Raw genomic sequence first — 26,469 nt, forward strand, 5'->3', positions numbered from 1 at the left:
AGAAGGTCTCTGCGTGACCAGTGACTCCCTGCTGGACTTCAGGCGGCCTGAAGTAGATACAGGTCTGGGTGGTCCTCCCCAAGCTACTCGCACAAACACGAGCCCACGCATAACCGGTCTGTCTTCTGGAACTTGCCATCTGCGAGCTGAGTGGCTGAGAGCACAGGGGCTCATGGACACAGCAGGTGGATGCCACTGATGGACAAAGGCGGCCAGCTGAGTTTGATGGCGTCGCTCCACAGAGGTCATCCCCCCAGCTCGGGTGGCCCCTTCTGAGTGTGAGCCCCGGGGCATGATGAAGCTGTTGTTCCAGGGACAGCAGAGTCAGCGCCCGGGGGTTTCAGGTTTCGTGAGTTAGTGGGAACACGGTGAAGGTTTCCTCAAATAGACACATTCACAGCGTGTCCTTTTCTGCTTTAAAATAAAAGAGGAGAAAAACCTACCTCACATGCCACCTCTGACGTGTATTCTATTATACACTTACTTGCAAGATATATAACTTTGACTGATTATTTATATCTTTGCAGAAGCACTTTCTTTGTCAAGGACTCTGCGGCTGGAGGAAAGAGCTTTTGTTTATAAGGAAAAACAACCATCTTAGGTCTTAGGTCGCTCTTCAGAATGACTCCTCAGAGCCTACTTAAAAATTACAGACCCGAAATGTTGCCTTATTTCTTTTAAACCAGAGATACCCAACGTTAGCATTACTTAAAAATAGCTTTTAATTAGTGGATAATGTTACGTATGAGATGCCCTTCCAACGCATCTTAGCACTTTACAGCTTCTCAGATGATACTGCCCTGTGAAAGTGTGTTCGTGAGCCCTGGGCTGACACCCCACGCAGCAGCTCATGAAGGGTAGCCAGAAGCTTTCCTCCCCTGTTGTACTCAAATGCAGTTCGGAAATAAAAAGTCTTGCCCTCATTTCATTCCGTCTTTACTGAACCACAGGTAAGAGAATTTCGTGGGAAAGTTTGGAAGTAACTGGTGACCTGAGGGTATTTAGAATATGGACCATCTGAGGGTGACGACAAGCACTGCTAAGAATACCTCCATAAACTTGTAAGCTGCATTCATCAAGGAAGCGCTGCGCTGGACTCACCCTTTCTTCTCCCGAGTTACTAAACTGGCTGACGTGAGAATGCCGTGACTTAGGTTAATTTCCGCAGCTGAATTTCTTGCCATACCCTGTGGGAAATGCAGAGGCATGCGAACTGGCTGGCAGCGGAGTGGGTGGCGCTGCGGTTGCCTGGAGAACCGTCCTCGGGACAGAGCCCGGGGCCGCGGTCCTCAGCGTCCTTCCTGCTGTGGCCCAGCTGGAGGACGGCTGTCCCCACCCCGGCATCGTGTGCACGGCTGTGTGCAGACCAGCTCCCTGCCACTCAGGAAAACATACCTCCAGACTAGTCAGGCGGGAGAGATTATTATGAGGATAAACTCACCGCTCCGATCGGGAAAATGGACGGCTAGCGGGTTTCAGTGGCTGGGACACTGCTGGCCACAGAGTGTTGGGCGTCGGTGAGGGACCCTGAGTAAAGCAGGCTGTGCTGCGACCTTGCCCTTGTCTCACTGTGAGCCCCGTGCTAAGCTCCAGCGTTAAAGACGCTGAAAGGTGTGCTTCCAATCTGGGGAAGCCAGGCTCCACAGCTGAGAGCCGCCTGCGCGAGCGAGGCGGCTGCAGATCTCGGGGGGAGGCTTTTAGGACCAGAGAACCTACACATGAGGGAGGCTTTAAGCCAGTACATAAAAGTGGTTAATTTCTAAAAATGAAGCTTTGATGTCCCATCCAAAAGTTTTCAGAACAAGGTTTGATTTCTCTAAGTCTTGCTCCAAACGGACTTCTCTGATAAACAGACATGTCAACGTGATCAGTGACTATTTGGGTAAATATTTTAAAGAATTGTAAGAAATTATAAGAAATAATTTATTATTCGATTCGACCTCTGGACGGCTAGTCCTTGGACGACAGTGATACCATGTTGCTGGTTGTCTCTTGACCCTGTTTGTCTCAGGCACATGCCATAGAAGTTTGGTGAATTAAATGCTAGTTCACAAACCTCACAGAGGAGTCTTGGCTGTGACAGAACTCTCCACTTAAGACAAAGTTTGCAAATTAGAGGGCTAGGACCTTGACGAGCTAACCCCAGGACAACTGTTCCCCACCCTTGACCGTGCGTTGCTCACATGAGCTGCCCAAGAAAATATACAGGGCACCACTTAAAATGGAATTTCAGATAACGAATGTGTTTTTTTTGGTAAGGGACACACATATTAAAAAATTATTTGTCATTCATCTGAATTTAAATTTAACTGGGCGTCCTGTGTTTTCATTTGCTAAACCTGACAAGTGTAAGGCTTTAGAAAAGGTTGAAATGAGGGTCTCACTTTGGAGGTTTGGCCTAGGATGGGGCGCCAGGACTGGGGTGTTTCAGAGGCTCCCCAGGTGATTCTGTTCTGCAGCTGGGGTCATGGGGTGCTGTCTTATAGGGAGTATTTCGACCTTGAACCTGTTCTCACGACCTCCAATTGGAAGCATCTGCGCCTCCTTTCCGAGGTATCCTGGGCCTTGGTGGGGCCAGTGGTGGGGTTCTGTGACCCGCAGGGGCCAGTGGTGGGGTTCTGTGACCCGCAGACATGGGGAGAAGTGGGAGCTGTGAGGCAGCCTTGACGTCTCTGCCCTTCCTGAGGCAGTGGAGCTTTACCCTGGGACGTTCTCCATGTTAGAATTCTCCCGAAAAGAAGTGTCTGTGCCCCGGCACTGGGCTCCTTGGCTCACCTCGCCATCGAGATGCTGCTCCCTGCTCTGCACGGTCTTCAGAGGTGAGGCTCAGCCCCTGGGCACCCTGAGTTCTCAGGGGGCCTCCTATACCCGAGTCCCCACACCAGGGACCCTACCACCCGGGGAGGCCTCAGATTAGGAGGAGGGCCAGGCTTTGCTGGTCCCTCCAAATTTGGTCGTGTGTGAGAGCCGAGTCTAAGCCTTAAACCCCTCAGACTCCCTGCTGGAGACTGCTGCTGCCTCCTGGGGCCCAAGCCCAGCATCGGGGCCTCTTAGCCAGGAGCGGACCTTGCAGGGTTTGTCTTCCCAGCTGGAATCTGCAGTGGTATTCCTCTGGATTCCCGTTGGCTTTTCTCTGCTCGCTTGTTGGTGCCGGTCACACACCTGAACTGTGGAGCTTGCCACGGCCTTGGGTCTGAGGTGGGCGAGCCTCCTCTGAGGACAGTGCCCAGTGGGAGGACGGGGCCTCTAGTGCGAGGTCAGGCCTGGCCCCGGCTTGCTTTGAGCTGGACACCGCGCCTCCCTGGCAGATCTACAAATAAGACACAGCGCTGTGGACAGACTGGAACCCCTGAGAGCAAGCCAACACAAGTGTAAGATGGAGGGTTTCACTTTGTATTTGTACAGTTTGAAATCCTGATAGCATGACCAAATGGTAAGATCTAGTAATCATTGGAATCATGGGATTAAACACAGAATTCTGAGCTCATTTGTGTAGAGTTTAGTTGAAAGTGTCTGTGAGTCCTCCAGGGAGAAAAAAAAACTGGGGCTCGGTGCTCACAGATGTCAAGCACACGGTGGAGGAGAAGCCGGGAGCAGCGTGATGATGGCCGAGGCAGGAAGAGATGCCAAACAGCCATCAGCTCCAGATCACGTGTGGGCCCCGAGGACCACTCCTGGGATGAGGTCTAAGATGAAGGCACAGCATCGTCTGTGAGGATGGGATCCTCTGCAACCTGATAAGCGTGTGGCTGATGAAGGGAGCCTAAACCGTAGATATTTTTACGAGTGCCCTATCAGAGGCGCTCATTTAGAAAGAAACCAGATAGCGTTTTCAAGGATGTGAGCTCGGTAGGAAAATTACCGAGGTGTCCTAGCCAGAAGACAAACCCAGTCTTAATAAAGACTTCTGCGCCGAGGCAGCCGTGGAGAGACGAGGCCAGAGCTTTTAATTTGAGTTGGAGTACAAAGTAAGACGCCAAAAGATTAAGTGGAAGGAACATATAGTCCTGGATATAAACAAAACACAGCCCTGTGAGAAGTCCAGCGCTGGCAGAATCCTTGAGCCTATTAGCAGCTAATTAACTCCTGTGCTAGCTAGGGCTAATGAGACCGATGGCCCGGGTCACAGCAAACCTGAGAGGGGACAGTTCCTTCTGTCTTGTTAGTGGGGGGAATGGAAATGGGAGACGTGACTTGTTTCTTTTTCTACAGCCGAAATTCACGATGACAAAGGCTACACTGTACGGCAGATCTGTGAAGTTAAACTTTAAGATCAACTCTTTGGTATCCTCCGAAAAAATGATTTGTAAAACGACTTGAAGAGAAGCTAACAAAATATAACGCTTAAAGGCAAATTTAAAAAAACAACTTTCATCAGAGAACGTGACTCATAAGCACACATTTTTGTTATTTCTAAGCCTAAGTACGTTTATAGATCCAGTCAGCTTTCCCAGCTTCGGCCTCGGAGCTGGTGTTCTTTGGCTAGTACTTGAATTTAGTAAGGAAACTTATTTAGCATAATGAATTATTAAAATAAAACATTGTTTATAGGCAGTATATTTAGATATAAAGATGAGACTAATTCTATCAAAATTCCTATTTTTTAATTTTGATAATGATATTAGATTACCTGGGGGGAAAGGTTATGTACACTTTCAGACATGAATTTGGTTAAATCAGTATGGAGCAATGTTTAATAAAAATATGGATGACTATGAAATGCATATAAATAGTATGCTGTTTCATTAAATATATATATATATCCATGTTATAAAATAAACTAGTCTTAGTTATTTAATCACTTGAAAACAATTCCTAGATTTTAGAATTTTTGAGTTAAAGAATTGCAGCTGGAGTCCCCATTTTATAGAACATGGATTTTCATAGGAGTTGGAATCCTCAACTGGCTAATTTTCTTTAAAATTAAAAAAAAGCCCCACATTTGACTTCGACATTAATTGTCATAACTTTTAGTAGAGAAAAAAATTTGAGGTACTACTTAGAGTAGAATTCATAAAAAGTACTTAATATTTTTTATAACATTTGCCTAGAAACTGAACTTATTTATTTTTAAATAGCACTACTTCTCTGTTAAAAAGGAAAAATTGGTGCCAATATGAGTAATTTTGTGGGAGTGAATAGAAAATGAACGACAGCAAAGTGCAAGCAGGTGAAGAAACGGTTCAGACGTGACCGATGTAGCTACAGTAAGTTATGCATTTGTGTAAATGCACTCCAGCAATAATGAGGTCAGTTTGAAAAATATATTGCTTATAACTGAATTAAATCAAAATGAAAAATTTTACAGTGATTGTTAAACGCCAAATTGAACTGATCTCATTAAATGTGAAATTCAAGTATATTTAGACTTTTGCCTAAATTTTAATACATGAAAATAATGAGACATGACCAGAAGAGTTGGAAAAAGTTACTTCTAACATTTTTTTCTTTTAGCAGTTTCTCATTTCACAGTTTAGATGTATTTTCTGGAATTGGATGAAGTAGCCTGGCGTGTGAGCCTCCAGCGTGCTGTGCGTCTCAGTGAGCAGAGGGTGAGTTCCGGTGTCGGCCCTGGTGGTTTGATGTGAGCTTTTTGCTCATGACTTTTCGCCGAGCGCAGTTATCTCTGTGCATGAGTCGGGCTCACAGGGGAGACAGAGTTCATTAAACTCGAGGAGGGGCAGCTGTGGTGTGGAGTGAGCATAGATGCGGTTTATACGAGGCTGCTAACTGAAAGCAGACTTCAGTTCTGGGCTTGGAATACCCACAGCTGCAGTTTGCATCCAGGATGGCGCAGGGCTGCGTGGGCTGCGGCCAGCTGTCGCCTCCTCATGGGCACTGATTTATTTCTTGCCATTCCGGGGGTAGTCTGGCAAACAGTCTCCAGGAAGATGGATGAGCAACCGTGCACTGTTTTTGCTTCCTGTGGAAACCCATGGAGAGTTCCAGGTGGGTCCCCCACAAGCCAAGGAAAGTAGGCCAGTCCCGCCTCGTTTTCAGACCCTGTCCAGCCCAAATCTGCTCTATTTGGACACAAGTGCAGGCACTAATAGAGTTTCCTTAATCCCAACTATTAGGTCTTATTTGAGAAGAAGTTTTCCCTCCAAACAAAAGTAGTCACTGTAAAGTTTACTGGACCCGTGTCCTTCTCAATCTGGCGACCCGATACCACAACACAGATTAATGCTTATGTTTATGGCTCATAACATAAAGCAATTCTACAGTTGCCTGTTCTAAGCATCTAGAAAACTGCTGTGTAGTAACCCAGGGGACAAGGAGAGCTGTGTGTACCTTGGAAAAGGTACTATGGAGGGTGGGCGTTTAGTGAGAGGAAAGGAGAGCAGAGTCTGTGAAGCAGGCCTCCGGTTGGCACCGTAGGGAGGAAGGCGTTGTGGGGCAAGTCCCCAGTACTCACGAGAACCAAACCTTTGAGCAGAAATGCTTCAGTTAATTTGGTGCTCTTCGGCAAAGAACCCTCCTGCCAATGCGGGAGACGTAGATGAAAGAGACGTGGGTTCGATCCCTGGGTCAGGAAGATTCCCTGGAGGAAGGCATGGCAACCCACTCCAGCGTTCCTGCCTAGAGAATTCCATGGGCAGAGGAGCCTGGTGGGCAACAGTCCATGGGGTCACCAAGAGTCAGACATGACTGACGCAACTTAGCACACAAGATTAAAATCTCCTACAGTTGAGTACAGCTCTCTAGCTGAGCTGACTGGGCCTACGTGCTCTTCAAGATCTCTTCAAATTCTAGATAATTTGATGATTTAGTAAGTTTTCTATTTCTTTGTTTTATTTTGAACGTTTGAAACACTGTGTTCCTCTACTGTGAATTGTGTGGCTGGGAATACAAAACAGTGGCGTATCCAACCCACTGGATTGGGAAGCAGACTACTTTCATTATCTTAATTTCTTTAAAACGTCTAATTTAACCCGGTGATATTTCATCTGAGGTGATTCTGTGGGTTTCTCCTTGTTCTGTCTTTGGTCATTGTGGAAAATAAAAAGCATTTTTTCCGTGATGAAAAATGCTACCTTTCCACGTGTATTAGCTTTGTTCGTGGACGAAGCAATCTTTCCGTGAACAAGAGATTGTTATTCTTATTGGAATCAATGGATAGCCCTTTCTTTTTTTAAAAAAAATGTATTTTTAATCGGAGGATGATTGCTTTATGATATTGTGCTGGTTTCTGCCGGATGTCGGGGTGAATCAGCCGTAGGCATCCGTGTGTCCCTCCCCCCGAGCCTGCCTCCCACCCCTCGAGGCTGTCTCAGAGCACAGGCTGAGCTCCCTGCGTCACACAGCAGGTTCCCACGGGCTCTCCCTCTTACGTGCTGTGTGCATATGTTTCCCCGCTGCTCTCTCGGTTCGTCCCGGCCTCTCCTTCCCCCAGTGTCCATGAGTCTGTTCTCTCCCGCTGAAGCAAGGAAGGCAGGCTCAATGCCAGGGCTGCCCGAGACCAGGAAGTCACAACGGAGCTGAAGTGCGCGTCTCAGGGGCCTGTCCCCGAGCCCCTGCCCCTGAGCAATGCTAGGGGAGAGGCCTCATCACACTCCTTTCCCTTAGACGGCGGGGAGATGCGAGTCTCCTGACAAAGGTGCCGAGAGATCGCCCTCCTCCGTGTGGACAGGGCCCAAGGCAGCAGGGAGGAGGCAGCTCTGTGAAGCAACTCCCTCACGAGCCGAGATACAGAAAGAGGATCACGTAGAACCAGCGAGCACACACGTTTCTGTGATCTGCCCTCAAGACACCTCCACACGGGCGTCTGGTCACCAAATCATCATCGGGGCAGAAGAGCGATTCTGAGGGCGCAGGTGCCTGGAAAGGCCCCCAGAAGTGGTTCCTCGCCAGCAAAGACTGGGAGAGTGCGTTTAACTCTGCCAGGCTTCAGTCTGGAGTCGGCGGGCTCGCAGACGCGGAGAGCCGCAGGGGCGTTAGGGCGTGCGCGGTGTGTAGGCCGGCTCCTCGGTCCCAGGACAGAGGCAGGACTTCAGTGTCCGAAGCAAAGGCGCCGACTGAGCGCCTGGTTTAGTGTCGAGCTCGGCGGCGCACAGAGAAAGCCACTCAGACGTTTCAGAGAAGACAGCGGCGGCTTGCTCTTGCCTCCTGGAAAATTAGGTTTCACGATCCTCACGAAGTAAACGGCAGTGCCAGCACCCGCCTCTAACCTCACCTCCCCCATGATCGCAACTACTCATTAAGTCTCTGAGCACGTAAGGCAAGTTGCACTCAATAGCATCTGCATTTCTGACAAGGTCTCAGGGACAGCTGGACACAGACCTGCAGCCAACCAAACCTTTGGGCAGAGTCATCACAGGCAAGTTTGCGTCTACAGCGTTTGCATCACATTGCACGTTCAGAGACGTCTCAGAGCCTTTTAAAGCCACTTTGCTTTGTAACGTGCTTGAAAAACTTGCTGCCCTGGGGAAGATGTGGAAAGGCAAACCACGGCAGGTTCAGTATTTTGCTCAGTGACTCTAGGTTCGGATCTCTGAACTTTCCTTAAACCCAGGGGCCACACAGCCCCGCCCCTGGGGAACGCTGGGCTCCCCAGAGAGCACACCCACCCCCGTGAGCCAGCTTCCCAGGGGGCTGGGCTGGACCGCCCACCGCTTCCTCGGAGCAGGACACAGGAGATAGAGCGATAAAAGCAAATGTAAAATAAAAATTAAAGCGCATACAGAGAACACCATGTGAAATGAATCCTTATAAAACTGTCTGTGGCGGGGAGAAATCAAAGGGTTTTATTAGGTGATGAAAAAACGCTGTAAACTTCATATGAAAACATTCCAAGGTCGGGTCTTGTGTTGTATAAGAGGGGAGTTATACTAAGACTCATTATAATCAAATGCACATCAAGGAGCTCGAATCCCATTTGTACCTGAGTTTGAAATTGGTTATTAACACACACACACGCACCCTTCGGGTGCTGTTCTGGGGACAGACCCCTAAGATGACAGAGGCGGCCGTGATTGCGCGGTTTCAGATTCACTTTTGTGTGAAGCGTATGAATAACTCCGCGCCCTGGGAGGCGGTGTTTCCCCCTGCAGCCAGTCTCCTCTCCTCTGCTCGCCTGCATTTGCATGGAGGAATTCAATCCCTTGCGATGACCGCATTTTGACCAGGAAGCAAGGCGAGGATGTCAGGGGTGTGGGTGGGAATGTGGGCTTTTCCTTGGCTCCCCCTCCTCCCGGTCCCCCGCAATGTCACCTTGGAGAGGGGTCTGCGGTCTGCTGGGCAAGCACCCCTACACTCGTTCCTCATGTGTCCCTGGTGGCAGGTGAGGCAGAGGCAGCGGTTTGCTAGGTAATCCATCCTGGGGAGGATCGAGGACCCTCGATGGTGCGGGGAGGCGGCAGGGCTGAGGAGCACGGCCTCCCCAGTGTCTCACTGCTGTTCATGCTGCGGTGGGGCCGCCTGGGTGGTGAGGAGCCAAAAAATCCTCCAAAAGCCAGAGGGGTGGGGCCGGAGTGGGCAGAGCCCCGGCTCCCAAACCTGGCAGCTCTTACAGTGCGCGGGGTGCGGGTGGGGGTCGAGATGTCAGTCTCTAGCCCACGCCTGTAATTTTATGAGGCGCTCTGGGGGGGACCCAGGCACTGATGGTTTCAGCCCCCTGGCCAGGTGGCCGAGAAGTAGCAGGTCAGAGCACGGGGGGATCTGGGCAGGTGAGAAAGTGGAGGGAGGCCGGAGGACGGCCAGGCAGAGCCTCGTTGGCGGCTCCTGGGAAAGGACAGCAGTTGGGGCAGAGGGCCCAGCGTTGTCTGTTTGGGAAGGGCAGGAGAGGCGGTGGACGGAAGGAAATAAGGAAATATGAACCTCTTTAAGACGTCTGAGGTGAGCGCGTCCGTCGGCATAGGAGGGAAAGTGAAGTCTGTCTGACCCACACGCCCCGTGTGCCTGGAGCTCAGGTTGTGGTTTAGTCCCTCGTCATGTCCGACTCTGTGTTACCCTATGGGCTGTAGTCCACCAGGCTTCTCTGTCCATGGGATTCTCCAGGCAGGAGTACTAGAGTGGGTTGCCATTTCCTTCTTCAGGGGATCTTCCCCCACCCAGGGATCAAAGCCACATCTTCTGCATTGCAGATTCTTTACCTCTTAGCCAGCCCAGATCTTTAGGAGAAGAGTCTTAATTTGTTCCCGATTAGTTCTAACCAGTTCTTTTAAATCGACAAAGGCAGGCTGGAGAGGAGAGAGAGAGAGAGAGGGTGTATTTTCATCAGTCTGTGTCTCTGGTCCACAGCCTGGCCCCCAGGCAGGAAGGGCAGACCAAGGGTTGGCCTCTCCCAAACCTTGGGAGGCTTCACACCCCTGTTCAGGGCCCACTTGTGGCTTTCTTGGTCTCAGCTAGAGAAGGGGTTTTGGGGATGAGAAAACTTGCGTGCATGCCCAGTTGGCTTCAGTCATGTCCAACTCTTTGAGACCCCATGGGCTGTAGCCCACCAGGCTCATGGGCTTTCCCAGGTGAGAATACTGGAGTGGGTCGTCATTTCCTCCTCCCAGGGATCTTTCCAGCCCAGAGACAGAGCGCGCATCTCCTGCAGCTCCTGCATTGGCAGGTGGACTCTTCACCACTTGAGCCGCCTGGGAAGCCCAAGCAAACCTTGAAAGCGCGTAAAGTAAGTCAGGTCTGTAGTCCGTGGGGAGTGGCTGGGGAGCACATCTGAGCAGGGCTGGTCCCACCCACCTTCTCTCGCTGGAGGGGCAGTGAGCCGGGCAGTGTGCTGCCTTTTTACAAAACCGCTGATTCATCTTGTAATCAAATGAGGGTAAAATCACCCAGGTCTCTGCCCTTGCCACAGGCTCCCATTAGGCTTTCCTGAACCGACACCGTGGATTCCGGCCTCCCTCTCGACACACACCTGGGAGCAGTCCTCTTTCCTTGGTGGACACAGCAAGAGGCTCTGGTCTTCCTGGCGGGGTCGTGTTCTCGTGTGACCGTCTGACTGTCCCTGACGTTTTTGCAGCCCAGGGGGTGTCCGCCCACGAGCTCTGAGGTCCAGGTCGGCACTTCCCTACCAGATTCGGTCCTGTCCTGTCCTGCTAGGCCCAGCACATCGCTCAGTGGGTTGTATCTGCTGGGAACGGTAGGGACTTTTCTCCCTTAAGGCCCAGAAAGTTGGCATGTGCCCCAAAGATGAAGAGAACCAGAGTTCTCTAACAAATGTTCTCTGCAATCATCTTCCAGGAGCAGGCGAGGAGACAGAGTTTCAATGTTTCTTGTGAAAATTCTTTCCTTGGTCTTCTTCTGGGCTCTGTCTTTCTCCCCTGTGAGAAGCCTAACCAAAGTTTAACAATTTAGCATGACAGCTTTTATAATTTTGCTTTTGTATTTCTAAGGCATTAGGTTAAAGTTACCCAGAGTGTTCACCTTGGCACCTCAATAGCAGTAATGTACCCTCAGCTCAGTGTATAGGCAGTTAGTTTGGTCGTGTCCCATTGGGATGTTAAGGAAACAGTTTTCCGAGGCAGCTGTAATCCCCGCACACAGAGCTGCGGCGATCCCGTCACAACAGTTTTCCGAGGCAGCTGTAATCCCCGCACACAGAGCTGCGGCGACCCCGTCACATCAGCTCAGGGATGCAGACTGTCAGCTGCGCCCGGGGAGCCTGTCTTCAGTAGCACAGCCTGACGGGCCTTTGCTGCCCGGCCATCAGCAGTCCGGAGGGCACGTCTTCCTTCTTGCGCGTGGGCTCAGCAGGCCCGCCGTGCGGTGCCGCGAAGCGGAGTGCGGGGAAAGGTCTGTGCCCTCCCTGGACGAGGATGGTGCACAGAGTCAAACCTCACCCTGAAGTTTCTGTTCAAACAGCGAGAACTGCAGCAGCTGCGTGTTTGGAGCTCGTCGGGTCCAAGCTCCTCTAGATGTCAGTGTGACCCAGGGAAACGCGGCTATGACAGCCTGTGGCAACCTTCTTACATTATTCAAAGGGGAGAAACAGAGCCTCGCTTGGAAACTGGATTCTTACCTTCCTCAGAATCAATTGTTCTGTCGGTCAAATCAGACCATGGCACCTAGCGCGCGTCCTGTGGGCACCCACCACCGACATGGAGCCGTCCCTGGAGGCAGCAGCCAGGGCCAGCACGCCACATTATCCGTTTTGCATGTTTCGATAGTCTGAAACCCACTGACACACACCAGTTTTCTTTCCTAAGTCCACCTGTGCTTACCATCACATTCATGCCATCCGTATAAATCCAGAAGAACAGCACCTGCCCACCAGGGGGTTTCACAGCGAAAGAGAAGCGTTGAAAGACAAAGCTATCAAATATCTTAATTTGTTAAACTACCTTATCTCGGTCATTTTCAAAATCTGAATGAAATTCTCTTTCTCCTCATCCATATTAATTCTGATCTGACTGATGAATATTTATTTCTTTACGAATTTGTTTCTATTTAATGCCATTTTCTTGTAACCTTTTTTCCTATCTCCTGTGTTGCTGGCTGTATGGTAGATATTGCATCAATATTAACGATATACCGTGGCTATTTTCTTCTATTTCTTTTTTCAGAGTGACAGTACAGCTGTAGTTAAGAGATAAAACCCTGTTTATGCCATTTCTGAATTATATAACCTTGTGAAAGTATCCAACTGTATTATGAAATGGAGTTAGTAGTATCTATCTCAAAGTGTTGCTATGAGGAACCAGAAATTAATGATGTCATGTACTTAGAAACATGCCTGGTATGTGGTCAGTGCTTAGTGTGCACCAGCCATCATCACCACCGTCACCTCCACCAACATTATATCCCTGAGTAAATGCCAGGGATTCAAAGATGAATCTGTCTTTTTGCCCACTTGCGCCCTACGATCTAGTGGGAAGTTGATGATAAAAACATTACGAAAGTGTTGCATGCTGTTTGGGGGATGTGCTGACCGCTGTGCTTGTACACGAGGGGAAGCTGAAGGACACCGTTCTGGCTTTCTCTATAAAAGAGAAAGTTCCAAACTACTAGGCTCTAATCTCTAATTTTGGTTTTCCGCAGATTTACTAAACATGCCTCTGTGTTTGAAGGTCCTTATCTGAAAAATGAAAATGCTCTGAACCTATTGGACTGCCTCTTGGATTGTTTAAAAGCACACTTATAATTTGTCTTGACATCTATGACCTGCACTTACATAGTGTTTCATGCTTGCAAGTCACCCACAGGCAAATTTTGCTCTTTCCAAAGTAAAAAAAAACACTGATTCTTTGAACATCTATAGAATTTCATTAATTTTTAAAGCATAACTTCAGAACTTGTGATAATTTGGGTGGATTGGGCTAATGTTTACCTTTTATGTGGTATTTAAAAAGGGTTTGGTAAACTAATTCAGAGAAAGTAGGACTGAGAAAAGAACGCTCATCTCCTTAGAAAGGGGCCATCTGTTCTGCGTGGTGTAGAAGCCTCTTTTGTGAACGCTTACTGTAGTCTTCTACCTTCTGATCTGCAGACCCCATTCGCATAGAGCCTCTGATTTTTATTTGATTTATATGTGAACGATATTAAGACAGAATAAACAGAGGTCAAGGGTAACATACACATTGTCAATATCCTTTAATCTATCCAAGAACATGGGCCTTCTTCTGCAAACAAGGCCCGAATTTTAGAAAACTTCTCTAAAATAGTTCATTCGCTTTCAAACACTCGAGTTGCTACGGGCTTCACCAATTCAGACTGCTCTGCCCTTAAATTACTGTTTATTTCTGGTATTTTTGTCTGTGTTTGAACTGTGTAATGTAGTGGTTCTCAATCTGGGGTGGATTTGTCCACCAGACATTTAGCAGTTTCTGGAGGCGTAGTTTTTGGATATTTCACCTGGGGGTACTGTGGACATCTGGTGGGCAGATGCCAGAGATACTACCAAACGTCCTGCAATTCTGGAGACGTTCCCCATAATAAAAACTTCCCCAGCCCCGAGCATCGCGAGTGCGGTGGTCGACAGAGCCTGCTGTGGTGTGTAATTCACATTGCTGATTACTCCATCGTGTCCCCACAGGCAAAGGAGCAAGTGTGGTCACTCCCTGGCCTGAAGGACACAGCACCTGCCACCGAAGAAAGGACAGCGGCCCCCACAGGTAATCTTTCCGTAAGATTAGATATTGATGAATGAAGAGAGCTCTGTCACACAAATCTTGTCGCTGTTCTTATCCAGAGGAAGTTACACTTTCGTGAAGCCCTGTGTTGGGTCAAGTGCTGCTTGAATACCTTTGTCTGATTGGCTTTGGGGCCTCCTAGCTGCAGACCAGAGAATCTTCGGGGGCCCGGCCCTCAGCCCATTGGCCACGTGCTCTCCTCCTCTGCTTTCCAAAGCCCGTATCTGCCGATAAAGAGAAGCCTGAATAGAGGTGCCATTCTGTGAAGCCAGAATGACATCGGTCACGTGTGACCTTCATTAAAATATTTTGTGTCCTATGGTGGCTTTTAGAGAGATCTTCCCAGAAGAACCTGCCCTCCTCTGAGGAAGAAACGTTCAACAAGCTCGACGAGAAGCAGGCTGAGAACGCCCCTGCGTCTCTAGTTCAGAGAAGTTCTGCCGCATTTCAGACAGAAAGACCCCACGATGAACCGGGAGATCCTGCCCTCAGAAATTCCACAGAGCCGAGAGAGAGTGAGGACAGAAGAGACACTTCATGCCCGGGGAGACTGAGCCGACAGGAAGCTCACAGCTCTGGGGCTGAGCAAGGCTCTGCGGATGAAAGTGAACGTCTGGTGTTCAAAGGGGAGGAAAAGGGGCTTCGCTCTAAGGGAGAGCCTGGTGACGGAGGAGCTAAAGAAGATGGAGGATCTGAGATGCCACATAGAACAGGGCCGCCCAGGAGTTCAAATAAAGAGCAGTGTGTCGATAGAGCAAATGGTGGTCAACCCCACGAAAGGTAGGGTTCACAGCGTTCACATCCCCAACCGCTGTTTTCTGTAGATCTAGGTGCCACTGCAATTTAAGGCCATACTGAAGGATAACTGAAGGGACTCTTCAAAATGATTGTTTAGAAGCTGCTTCCCCAGTGGTGTGGATTTTTCTTGCCGTTATTTTTTCTTCTTGCTGTGACATTTTCAGGCCATTTATCACTTTCTACGTCTCCTACCAACTGACAGATATGGTGATTACTAGGAATCACATTTTATATTTTCTAAACATCAGGCAAAAGTTTCTTATTTTTAGCAATATAGAGCACATCCTTCCTAAGACTGATTACTGAGCAATGATCAGATTGCTCAAATGGCACATTGGCTGCATTGATCAGATTGATCAGACGGTACACTGGCTGCTTCCCAAGCATTGTGAGGACTGACTGAGAAGTAGGTTATTTAACGCTTCGTCCTCATCTGCGAAGTTTCACATAGAAATTCAGGCAATTCTGCAGCCAATTAAAATGAATGAGTCCATGTTGTGATCAACCAAGAATCTACTTGAAACAAAGAGCACCCAGATCCAAACGTCTGTGGTGTTTTTTAGGGATTGAAGATATAATTATTTCCTTTTTGAATAATGCATTTTGGAAGCTATTTGTGGAGAAGTTCAACTTTTCAAGAGTTAAATGTAAACACTAATGTTTACGAAGGAAGTCCATCACTGAAGAGACAGGTTTAGTCGAGTCTGGAGGTGATGGAAAGTGGACGTTATGTCAATTATTTCACCAGCAGAGGCTCCTCCCACTGCTGGTACTATTCAGAGACCATTGCTTTTTTTTATGCTTTAATGTGGGTGGTTTCTCTCTTCTTTAAGGAAGAAAGTGAAAAATGAAGATCAAGTTAGTTAGGGAGTCATAAAATGACTGCTGTTGTAAAGGGTCAGTGGACTAACTCGGGGTTGCCATGAGGTCATTAGGGAGCATCTCTAGGATGTGGGCTATCTCCAGCTGCTTGGGACAATGCGGGTGTATCCAGCTCCATCTCACCCCAAACTCTGACATCGCCAGCTCCCTGTCTTGAAGCTTACATCCCATCAGCAAAGTATCGTCGTGAGAAAGCTTTCCTGCTCAGAAGTGTGACCATCTGAGAGTTTTCTCTTGGGAACGTTGAGAGCTGTGACTGGATTCTATTTTCCAGGCGTGTCAGCTCCGTAAAAGCCACGCCCCCATCACGAGCCATGGGAAAGGCAGCGACAAGCCCCGTCTTGCAGAAAGCTGACCCAACAGAGGCCTTGGGAGGCGGGAAGAGGAGAGGCGGTGAGGAGAGCTTGGTCCAGGAGGAGAACAAGAAGAGCAGGACAGATGTGGCGGGTAAAGGAGCCAGGGGCACGCGGAGCACACTGCAAGCCAGCCACGCTGGGGCCTCCCTGCAAGGCAGAGCCCCCGAGCCCTCTGGAGCAGAGGCCCCCAGGCAGCACGCTCTGGAGACCCCCCTGGGTAGGAAACGGCTTTGGTTCCAGCCCTTTAAAGCATCTAAACCTTTTCCAGCAAACATTTCTGACTAAATTTCACTTAGACTAATGTCCTGCAAGAGACCTTACAACATTTCGATACCGTTTGTGTTTGTAACTCCATCACTGTTTTGGGGGGCGGTGAAGAGACGAGTGCCACCATGGGGAATCTTTCCTAGCTTCTTCATTTTTCAGCATATTTATGGTGTGAGAGGAGAGTGTCCTCATCAGATCAGATGCCCAGGGATTAATATCATTATCTGAATCTTACAAAAATATGAACTCTTGGCAGAGTGGCTAGCACAAGATAAGTGTTTAAGGATTACATTTTGAATAAATGCGAATTTCTAAAAGCAAAATTATTATTGGCTCACTTCCCTCTGTACCCTTTGAACACATGTAAGAAGCTGCATGCAGTAGGTGATTAAATAATGAATAAATGGAGAAATGAATAGGTTTATGGCAAGAAAAGTTTTACAGTAAATCTGGAAAAGTGAAAAGTATACTGGAAGAATATTAGTGAATAACTATGTATTTTAGGGCCTTCCAAGCTGGCACAGTGGTAAAGAACCTTCCAGCCAATGCAAGAGACACCGGTTTGATCCCTGGGTCAGGAAGATCCCTGGAGGAGGAAATAGCAACCCACTCCAGTATTCTTGCCTGGGAAATCCTATGGACAGGGGCCTGGCAGTCTACAGTCCATGGGATCACAAAGAGCTGGACATGACTTAGCGACTAAACAACAATGCATTTTAGAACAGATCCTGCTGTGGACTAGAGGTTAAATGCTTAGGTTGGGAGGTCGAAAGTGGGAGAAATTTGGGAGCTGGAGAATATGCACTTAGCCACTGTTACTGGGTGTTTTGTGTCTAGTCAGGAAAAATTCATCTTTAAGCTTTGTGTTTAGTCGCTCAGTCGTGTCTGACTCTTTGTGACCCCATGTAGCCCACCAGGCTCCTCTGTCCATGGGGATTCTCCAGGCAAGAATCCTGGAGTGGGGAGCCTTTCCCTTCTCTAGGAGATCTTCCCAACCCAGGGATCTAACTCAGGTCTCCTGCATTGCAGGTGGACTCTTTACCAACTGAGATACCAGGGAAGCCCCTTTAAGCTTTAAATGTGTCTTAAATAAAGGCTAAAATATTTTGGAAAGTCACATTTAGTAATATCAAACCTTTCAATGATGGAAGAATTTTTTGATTTTTTTTCTCTTTAATTAAAATTGTGGACTTTATCAGTTGTGCTTTTTTAAAAAAAATGGGTCAGTGTCAGGAGTTAGATGACTCAGACTCGGAAGTATTACCTGTTTGGACATTATATGGAGATTTTTGATTGTTTTGTTGCTTCTGAAGAAGGTGGGGACCAAGGTCCTGATAACCTTTCTTAAAAGTGTCAGGTGTCACCTTCATGATCCACAACTCACAATATGAAATGAAGATCTATGTTCCCTGGATCTTTAGAAATCCAGGGGATCGCTTGCGTTTTGCTTCTAAAAGGGCACGTTGGCACGCGGGCCGCTTCTCACCAGCCCTTCTCTCGCCTCCCAGCCGACGCCCCAGCACCGCCCGCGCCCTTCGACCACCGCATCGTGACAGCCAGGCAGGCCGCCGTCAACAGCTTCTACACCGTGAGCCGGACCGAGATCTTAGGAGGGTGAGTGCCGCTCCTCTTCGGCGCCCTCTTGACAAGGAAGAAAGAGTGCTTGCAAAGACACAGGTCTTTTTTAAAATTCTTATGTTTTCTTTTTAATTTTACTTTCTTTGGTTTTTGTACTGAGTTTCGATATTTTTAAATTTATATTGGAGTCTAGTTAATTTATAATGTTGTGTTAGTTTAGGGTGTACAGAAAAGTGGTTCAATTACATCTATATATATCTGTCCTTTTTCAGAGTCTTCTCCTTTACAGGTTATTTTGGAATATTGAGTAGAGTTCCATGTGCTATACAATAGGTCCTTGTTGGTTATCTATTTTATATATAGCAATGTTTATAGGTTAATCCCGAACCCCTCACTTAGAGCCACGCCACCCGCCTTTCCCCTCTGGTAACTGTAAGCTTCTTTTCTAGGTGTGTGGGTCTGTTTCTGTTTTGTAAATAAGGTAGTTTGTGTTGTATTTTTCGGCCTCGTAACTGATGCCGTATGGTCTCTGTCTGACTTAGTTCACTCAGCACGAGAATCTCTGGGTCTGTCCATGTCGCTGCAAGTGGCATCATTTCCTTCTTTTTATGACTGAGTAATATATATAAGCTGGAATCAAGATTGCCAGGAGAAATAGCAATAACCTCAGATATGCAGATGACACCACCCTTCTGGCAGAAAGCGAAGAAGAACTCAAGAGCCTCTCGATGAAAGTGAAAGAGGAGAGTGAAAAAGCTGGCTTAAAGCTCAACATTCAGAAAACAAAGATCATGGCATCTGGTCCCATCACTTCATGGCAAATAGGTGGGGAAACAGTGGCAGACTATTTTGGGGGGGCTCCAAAATCACTGCAGATGGTGACTGCAGCCATGAAATTAAAAGACGCTTACTCCTTGGAAGAAAAGTTATGACAAACCTAGATAGCATATTAAAAAGCAGAGACATTACTTTGCCAACGAAGGTCCGTCTAGTCAAGGCTATGGTTTTTCCAGTGGTCATGTATGGATATGAAAGTTGGACTATAAAGAAAGCTGAGCACTTAAGAATTGATGCTTTTGAACTGTGTTGTTGGGGAAGACTCTTGAGAGTCCCTTGGACTGCAAGGAGATCCAACCAGTCCATCCTAGAGAAGATCAGTCCTGGGTGTTCATTGGAAGGACTGATGTTGAAGCTGAAACTCCAATACTTTGGCCACCTGATGCAAAGAGCTGACTCATTGGAAAAGACCCTGATGTGGGAAAGATTGAAGGCAGGAGGAGAAGGGGACGACAGAGGATGAGATGGTTGGATGGCATCACTGACTCAATGGACATGGGTTTGAGTGAGCTCCGGGAGTTGGTGACAGACAGGGAGGCCTGGCGTGCTGCAGTCCATGGGGTCGCAAAGGGTCGGACACGACTGAGCGACTGAACTGAACTGAATATACATAGAGCACATTCCCCATCCCCTGTCTGTTGGTAGACATTTAGGTGGCTTCCATGCCTTGGCTATTGTGAATAGTGCTGCTATAAACAGAGATGGATCTTAAGAATTTCATAAATGTTTGTCAGTCTCGCCCGGAGAACCAGAAACATCATACACAGTTATTTTAAGTGGTTGTAACCATTTCTGAAAACTGTCGCTGACGCCAGAGAGGTTGATGAGGTGACTGCCCTCGCGTTTCACCTGCTTCACTTCCTGCGTCGTCCTGTCCGGAGTGGGAGGAAAGCAGTATGAGTCCCCAGGAGGGTTAGAAGCTTGAAGGCTGAGGAGCAAAATGTAGAAATGCGTGAATGCTGTTTATCTCACGGCACATACTGAATATTGTTTAATCTTCGTTGGTTTTCTGTTTGCACTGGTGCCATGTGAGTTACCATCACTCCTTTCGGTCGGTGACGTGCCCTCCTGAAGGGCTTGCTGGCAGGACGTCCACACACACTCCCTCCCTGAAGAGGGAGGAGGCGGGTCACCCGGGAGGAGGGCCCTTCCTGTCTACCTCAGCCACGACCCGCCATGTACTGACTCCCAGCAGCAATCTGGAAAGTAAGAGGCGGAAAGCCGGAAAACTGTACACGTATTCAACACAAGGAGATTTACTCACAACACAGGGAAAGCACGTGTGGCTATCAGAACACGTTTCTGCCTGTGGTCAGGGGTGCGGCTGACTCTGCAAAGCCCCTCCTGGCTTTTCCCATCCCACGGCTCCTTTGCCGTCCGTCACGGGACGCACCCGAACTTTCTCCTCCTCGGCCAGCTGATCGCAGAGAGGCCCCCCGGCCTGTGAGGACGGGGCGGACGGGGCTTCCGGAGCAGGCGGCGGTGCCTGGGGTCCCCTAGTTTCATGGCGAGCATTAGCTTATCAGGGTCTCAAGAGACAGGGGTGGCAAGCCAGCCACCATGCTCTAAAGGAGAAAAGTTATTTGCAGAAGCGGCTTTGGAGCAACCCCAGGGTGTGTGTGTGTTTCTGGTTGCAGTCTCTCAGTGATTCTCAGAGCCTCCGGGTCAGCGTGGGGTCTTCTCTGGCAGCTGCAGGCAGGACCACCCGTCCATCACCCCATCCCGGGCTCAGTGAGGAGCTTAGAGGGGCAGTCAGCTGGCTGTGCTGGCCTTGTCAGCGGGGACTTCCTCTCTGTCGGGGGTGAGTTGAGGCTGGCAAGTCGAGCCCCTTGTCCTGCAGAGTTGGCAGAGCCAACCCCCTGGGGACCGGGATCCTGGGGCCCCCACGCCGCAGCAAGCCCCTCCATTTTCCCGGGGTTTCCTCCCCGCCTGTGGCCTGTGGGGTGATTAGAGTTGCTGCTCACCGTGGTCAGTTATTCCTAGTGTGAGGTTATCAGCCTGGTGGGCCAGCAGGGACCCTGTGAGGCCACCTCCCGCCCCAGGCCTTGCAGAGTGAAGCCTTTCAGAGGGACGGAAGGAGGTGCTGAAGCTGAGCAGTGATGTGGCGCCATGGCTGGGCCAGGCCAATCTGGGGGCCATTGCTAATTAAGGGAAAAGCCCTTTCTTAATGAGCAGCCACATCTGAAGCGCCCGGGGCTGTGTTCCTCGGCTCCAGGAGAGAGAGCACGTCTGGAACAGTGGGTGGGATTGAGGTCACACTTGGCTGCACTTATGGTAATGTCACCCCCACCCCCAGGACGCATCTGCTTCTGTGCAGGGAGTGTGGCTGAGTTAGGTGGGCTGGGATGACCTCCCCCCAGCTCCCCAGCCATTTCACTAAGTCGGGAATCGCAGCAAGCAAGTCAAACGAGAAGACTGCTCACGAGTGTGCATTTGCGGAGGTGGTGACATTTGTAAGAAGCTGTCTTACGAAGTGTATTTAAATTGATATCCAAGCTAAAGTGTGTAGTGTATGCTTTGATTAAATGTGTCTCTATGCAATTTTGTGATTACTTCTTCTTTCTTTATATGCAGTTTCCAAAAATAGTCTGATTTGCCCGACCAACAGCCTGTATCACTCTTAAGCTTAGAGAACCTAGCTTGTTATATTCACATGCATTCAGGAAGATTCTATTTTCTCTATGATGTTCTGTTCTGTTCTGTCGCTCAGTCGTGTCCGACTCTTTGCGACCCCGTGGACTGTAGCCTACCAGGCTTCTCCGTCCATGGGATTCTCCAGGCAAGAATACTGGAGTGGGTTACCGTTTCCATAGAAACCCTCAAATTTTAGGGTGCATGAGAACCACCCAAGCGATGCTGTGAAAGTTCAGCTTCTGGGGTCTTCCCCAGCCTTCCTGCTTCAGTAGGGCTGGGACATCACCCCCAGGTGATTCTGAGGCCATGGCTCGTATCAGAATTTGACCTGTTCTAGGAGATTTGGCAACAGCAGGGGCACGTCAGGCTTGCACACTCAAGTCAGAAAGAGGGGTGCCAGAAAGCTTCAGCGTCCACTGGGCAGCGGCCGGAGTAGGGCCCTGGCGGGGACAAAACCTCACCCGGGCCGTGTCCTCTTCTCCCTCAGCGGGCGCTTTGGCCAAGTTCACAAGTGTGAGGAGAAGGCCACGGGCCTGAAGCTGGCGGCCAAGATCATCAAGACCAGGGGCATGAAGGACAAGGTAAGGGCCGCGCGGTGTGGACGTGGTGGGCTGCCGTCTGCCCAGCACTAAACCAGCCCTCCCTCCCCCAGGATGACGTGAAGAACGAGATCAGTGTCATGAACCAGCTGGACCACGTGAACCTCATCCAGCTCTACGATGCCTTCGAGTCTAAGAACGACATCGTCCTGGTCATGGAGTAGTGCGTCCCCACCCCCTCCCCATCCTACACGCACATCCTCAGCACGCTGCCCTGTCCTGCCTCCAGCTGGACCCCGCTGGACCCCGGGATTCTGACTTGCATGTGTCAGAACTGCATCCACCGTGGGAAGGAAGTTACTCAGGAAAGGGTCTCCACGTGAGATGCTGTTGCTAAGCAGCAGGACCACCACACAGGTTTAGCTTCGTGCTTGAGCTGTGCTGTCGAGGCCCTGGCTTAACTCTCGCTCTGGACGCCCTGGAGGAGTGAGCCTTGAACTGTGTCCTACTTTTGACCTGATGGCGAAAACAAAACTCATGTCAGACTCTTAGAAGTAGAGCTAAGAGGCTTCTGTTTAACATCACCTTTCTAGGGCCTTCCCTCGTGGTCCAGTGGTTAAGACTTCACCTCACCATGCAAAGACTGCGGGTTTGATCCCTGGTCTGGCAGCTATAGTCCCACATGCTTTGTGGCTAAAAAAACCAAAACATAAAACAGAAGCAGTGTTGTAGCAAATTCACTAAAGACTTTAAAAATGGTCCACATTAAAAAAACAACTATAAAAAATAAAATAAAATCACCTTTATAAAAAGTTGAGTGTTTAGTTAGAAAGTGACTCATTCTAATCAACACTGAATCCGTGTTTGACTCACTTTGACTTCCCAGCCCCCACTTCGGGTTTTGCCTGTCATTGTACGATAGGAATTTTGGATAATGAAACAACCAGCATGAGCTCCACACGAGCACTTTATCGCTGAAATCAGCCTGATCTTCTCGAGGAGTTGGAATCCCCTCCATCCCTGCCTCCCTAGCGTCCTTTTGGGCCTCCATGCTCTTTAGGAGATGGCAGAGGTGGACCCACCCCAGAGCCGCTGAGACTTTCCGTTTGAGCAAGTGGTGGGGCTCCAGTGATGGCCATCACTGTCAGAGGCATCTTATCGAGAAGGTAGAGAGACACAGCTGCAGACACGTCTGGCGGGAGGGCCAGCGGCACTCCGGTGGGAGGAGCCGGTGCCCGTCGAGGGCGCTGACTCGGGCTCGCTCTCCCTCCCCCGCAGCGTGGACGGAGGTGAGCTGTTCGACCGTATCATTGATGACAACTGCACCCTGACCGAGCTCGACACCATCCTGTTCATCAGGCAGATATGCGAGGGGATAAGGCACATGCACCAGATGTACATCCTCCACTTGGACCTGAAGGTAGGGTACGCGGTTCCTCAGAGGAGACGCGAGCCTTTCCCCTGGGTGGATCCGTGGGCCCCGTCGGGGACTGGACGCCAGCTCGGGAGACGGAGCCTGTCGCTGGGTGTGTATTCAGGAATTTGAAAACCCTGGACTCTTAGCCTCGTCTCCCTAGTCTCAGTTTCTGTCACTCCCTGGTATGTGCTGGTCTCCATCCTTAGGGACTGCTGTTCAGAGTCTCGTTGCAAGTGGCTTATGTTAAAGGAACTCACAGGGAGGTGGTTTCTACCATCTCCACCATCCTCATGCCCACCATCCTAGCTGCATCCTCTCATTGTCAGTTTGAGTAGCTGGGAGGAATTTTAGCTGACTCAGAGTTCCCTGGTGGTGGTCAAACTTCCCAGCTCTCCAGAATCCCCAGCAGTCCTGTGAAACCCTCCAGGAGGCTCTGGGCTTTAGGGATTCTTTTCCTCCGAGCATGCTAGAGCCGGGAGGACGATGCTATGGCAGGACGGGATCCAGGGCAGCCGGGGGGAGGCGCAGAGAGGCTGAGGGGCAGCAGGGCAGTGGGTGGGGCAGGGCGCCGCCCTGGGAGTGGTGCGAACCTGTTGTAAACGGTGGGGAGCCCGCCTTCTTCCTCCTCTTGTTTTACGGCCTTCCCCTCTCGTGCTGTTTCCTGTTAGGGAGCCCCTGTAATTGGACTGTGCATAGTTACGACCAGCGAAATGCGGGGCCCAGTCACTCCGAGCAGCGCTCAGATCGTCAGGTGCATCTTCTCGTGTGGCTCAGCGTTTTCTCACTTCCCTGTTTGCACAGTGTGATGCTGAGATAAAACATACATTCCGTAGAACAGACTGTCTACTGCAAGTCATCAGGGATCGCAGAGCTGAATAAATTCAGCTTCCTTGAATAGGTTTCCAGGGGCCTCCGTTCCTGTAACTTGGCTCCTCTCACCGTCCTGATTTATGTGCTTGCCTCTCCCATCCACAGGGCAGGAGGAAGTGGTCAATAGAATGACAGAGCCAGAGGTTAACAGTCATTAGCAGAGCCCGTGCCTATGAACCAGTTTGATAATGGGTACTTTCACGGAGCATTTTCATTAAGTGTAGATACTCTCCAAATATCCCTAAAGGGGTTTGATTGGCGGCTGAAGCGGGGACCCGACCCGTCATAAGTCAAGCAGCTCCATATGTGGCTTCATAATTTTGACTGAGGACTTGCAACGGGCACTTTTAGTTGTGGCTCGTACGCAAAGATGCGATAAAAGCGGCAGCTGGACGCATCATTGAGGACCAGGAGCCCTTTCAGAAAGCTCCTTGGAAGGAGAGGGGCCAAAAACACCGAAGGCTTGTCTCTCTGTAGGGGAGATTATGGGTGACTTAAAATGGTGTCCTTCCTGCATTTTTTGTGTTTTATAAGTCTTATTCAATGAACATGCTTTAATTTTATAATTAGAAAAAAACTAACTTTCTGAAGTTCCCTCAGAGCTGTTTTTTTTTTTTTTTTAATATATATTCTGCAAACAATTCTTTTGTGTCATGGTGCTTTTTGGCAATTGGACAGCTTGATACATAATCAATCAGTTAGGTAAGCACGAGGCCAAGTCTTCCTGTGTAGCACCCACTTCTCTATAAATTGCTTTGCCTGGAGACATCTGTTTTAGAGATTGTTTAGGAAAAAAGCTTCCAATGACATTATGCCCAACCAAGTGGACAATTGAATGTTGACAAGCAGACACCACTGGAGCAGGAAATGGCAGCCCACTCCAGTTATGTTGTCTGGGACGGAGGAGACCGGCAGGCTACAGTCCATGGGGCAGCACCGTGGGACTCGACTCAGTGACTAAACCACCACCACCAATCTGGTACTGCTGCTGCTGCTGCTGAGTCACTTCAGTCGTGTCTGACTCTGTGTGACCCCATAGACGGAAGCCCACTAGGCTCCCCCGTCCCTGGGACTCTCCAGGCAAGAACACTGGAGTGGGTTGCCATTTCCTTCAATGTGTGAAAGTGAAAAGTGAAAGTGAAGTCGCTCAGTCGTGTCTGACCCTTAGCGACCCCACTGATTGCAGCCTACCAGGCTCCTCCATCCATGGGATTTTCTAGGCAAGTGTACTGGAGTGGCTTGCCATTGCCTTCTCCGAATCTGGTACTGGCTCATCTCATAAAGTGTTGCTGTGTTTCTGATCTCACTCTACCTTCTCCTCCACCTGGACAGGCAGGGGCAGCCACGACCCCATGTGAAGGCTGGGCCGTGGAATCCTGGGGGCTTGGCACCTCGGCTAACGCCCCCTCCTAGTGCTTAGGGAAGATTTGGGATGAGCTAGAGCTTGAGAGTTCAGGCAGTTCTTTGAAACCTTGATTTCTCTTTCAAGGACAACCTTGACTTTAAGTCAGACCCCCTGTGTTTCCCACCCCTCAGGTCTCCTGTCCTTACGCAGGTAGGTGCACTTGTCAGATGCTCTATAAACACCGAGTTGCAGTGCCATCTGCCTCTCCCCTCTGCACCCCGAGACCGTCCCGTCAGCAGGGCCAAGTCTTTCCAGAGGCAAACTCCAAGGGAACGCTTAGTCAAGGCTTTTAGGCATTGAGACCAAACTCAGCAAATCTCTGGAATCGCCGAGAATGAAGAATGAACGTCCTCCCCTTACAGACGACTTTCCCATCGACTGAGCACACAGGGAAAGCCCGGGGGTCAGGGCTGCTCACGTTCAGGTGCGTGCTCAGTGCGGCTGGTGGAATGAAGCAGGCCATTTCTCCTGGAACTCATAAATCCTCGGGAAAATTATCCCTCCAAGAAGGGGAAATTCATACTTAATAATTTTAGGGGGGGCGGATGTCAAGTCTGAGACGGCCTCCACCAGGCCATTTGGAAAGTCCTGAGGCCTTGGCCTGAACTCAGGCATGGTCGCCAACTGCAGAGCTGGTTGGGGGAGGGAAGGCAGGGTCATGCAAGCTTGGCAGGGGCCCACAACCTCATCCACCACATAATTAAAGGAGAAAATACCCACACAGACAAGCCCGCCCCAAAGTGAAAGGCCTGATATGTTTTTCCTGAGCATCGCTGTATTTTTAGTTGTGGTTCAAGGACAATTTGAGTGAAGG

The 26,469-nt window shown here is 49.5% G+C and overlaps 1 protein-coding gene across 6 annotated transcripts in view; it reads left to right on the top strand.

The window, feature by feature from the left end:
* MYLK4 (myosin light chain kinase family member 4) overlaps positions 1 to 26,469 on the top strand; it is an 84,596-nt gene that overhangs the window by 47,877 nt on the left and 10,250 nt on the right. For 4 of the 6 annotated variants that reach the window (XM_088831413.1, XM_055406252.2, XM_055406253.2 and 1 more), the window contains 7 exons: positions 13,976 to 14,054; positions 14,405 to 14,852; positions 16,027 to 16,199; positions 17,884 to 17,989; positions 21,912 to 22,005; positions 22,077 to 22,186; positions 23,242 to 23,383. In XM_088831413.1, the coding sequence (XP_088687539.1) occupies positions 13,976 to 14,054; positions 14,405 to 14,852; positions 16,027 to 16,199; positions 17,884 to 17,989; positions 21,912 to 22,005; positions 22,077 to 22,186; positions 23,242 to 23,383 (1,152 nt within the window). Of the gene's footprint in view, positions 1 to 5,454; positions 5,553 to 13,975; positions 14,055 to 14,404; positions 14,853 to 16,026; positions 16,200 to 17,883; positions 17,990 to 21,911; positions 22,006 to 22,076; positions 22,187 to 23,241; positions 23,384 to 26,469 lie in introns of all 6 variants that reach the window. The other 2 variants (XM_055406256.2, XM_055406258.2) reach the window with 2 other exon arrangements.

This window comes from Moschus berezovskii, chromosome 23 (genome assembly GCF_049115385.1).
Source record: "Moschus berezovskii isolate FMDL1 chromosome 23, NW_MosBer_1.0, whole genome shotgun sequence".
Taxonomy (NCBI): Eukaryota; Metazoa; Chordata; class Mammalia; order Artiodactyla; family Moschidae; genus Moschus; species Moschus berezovskii.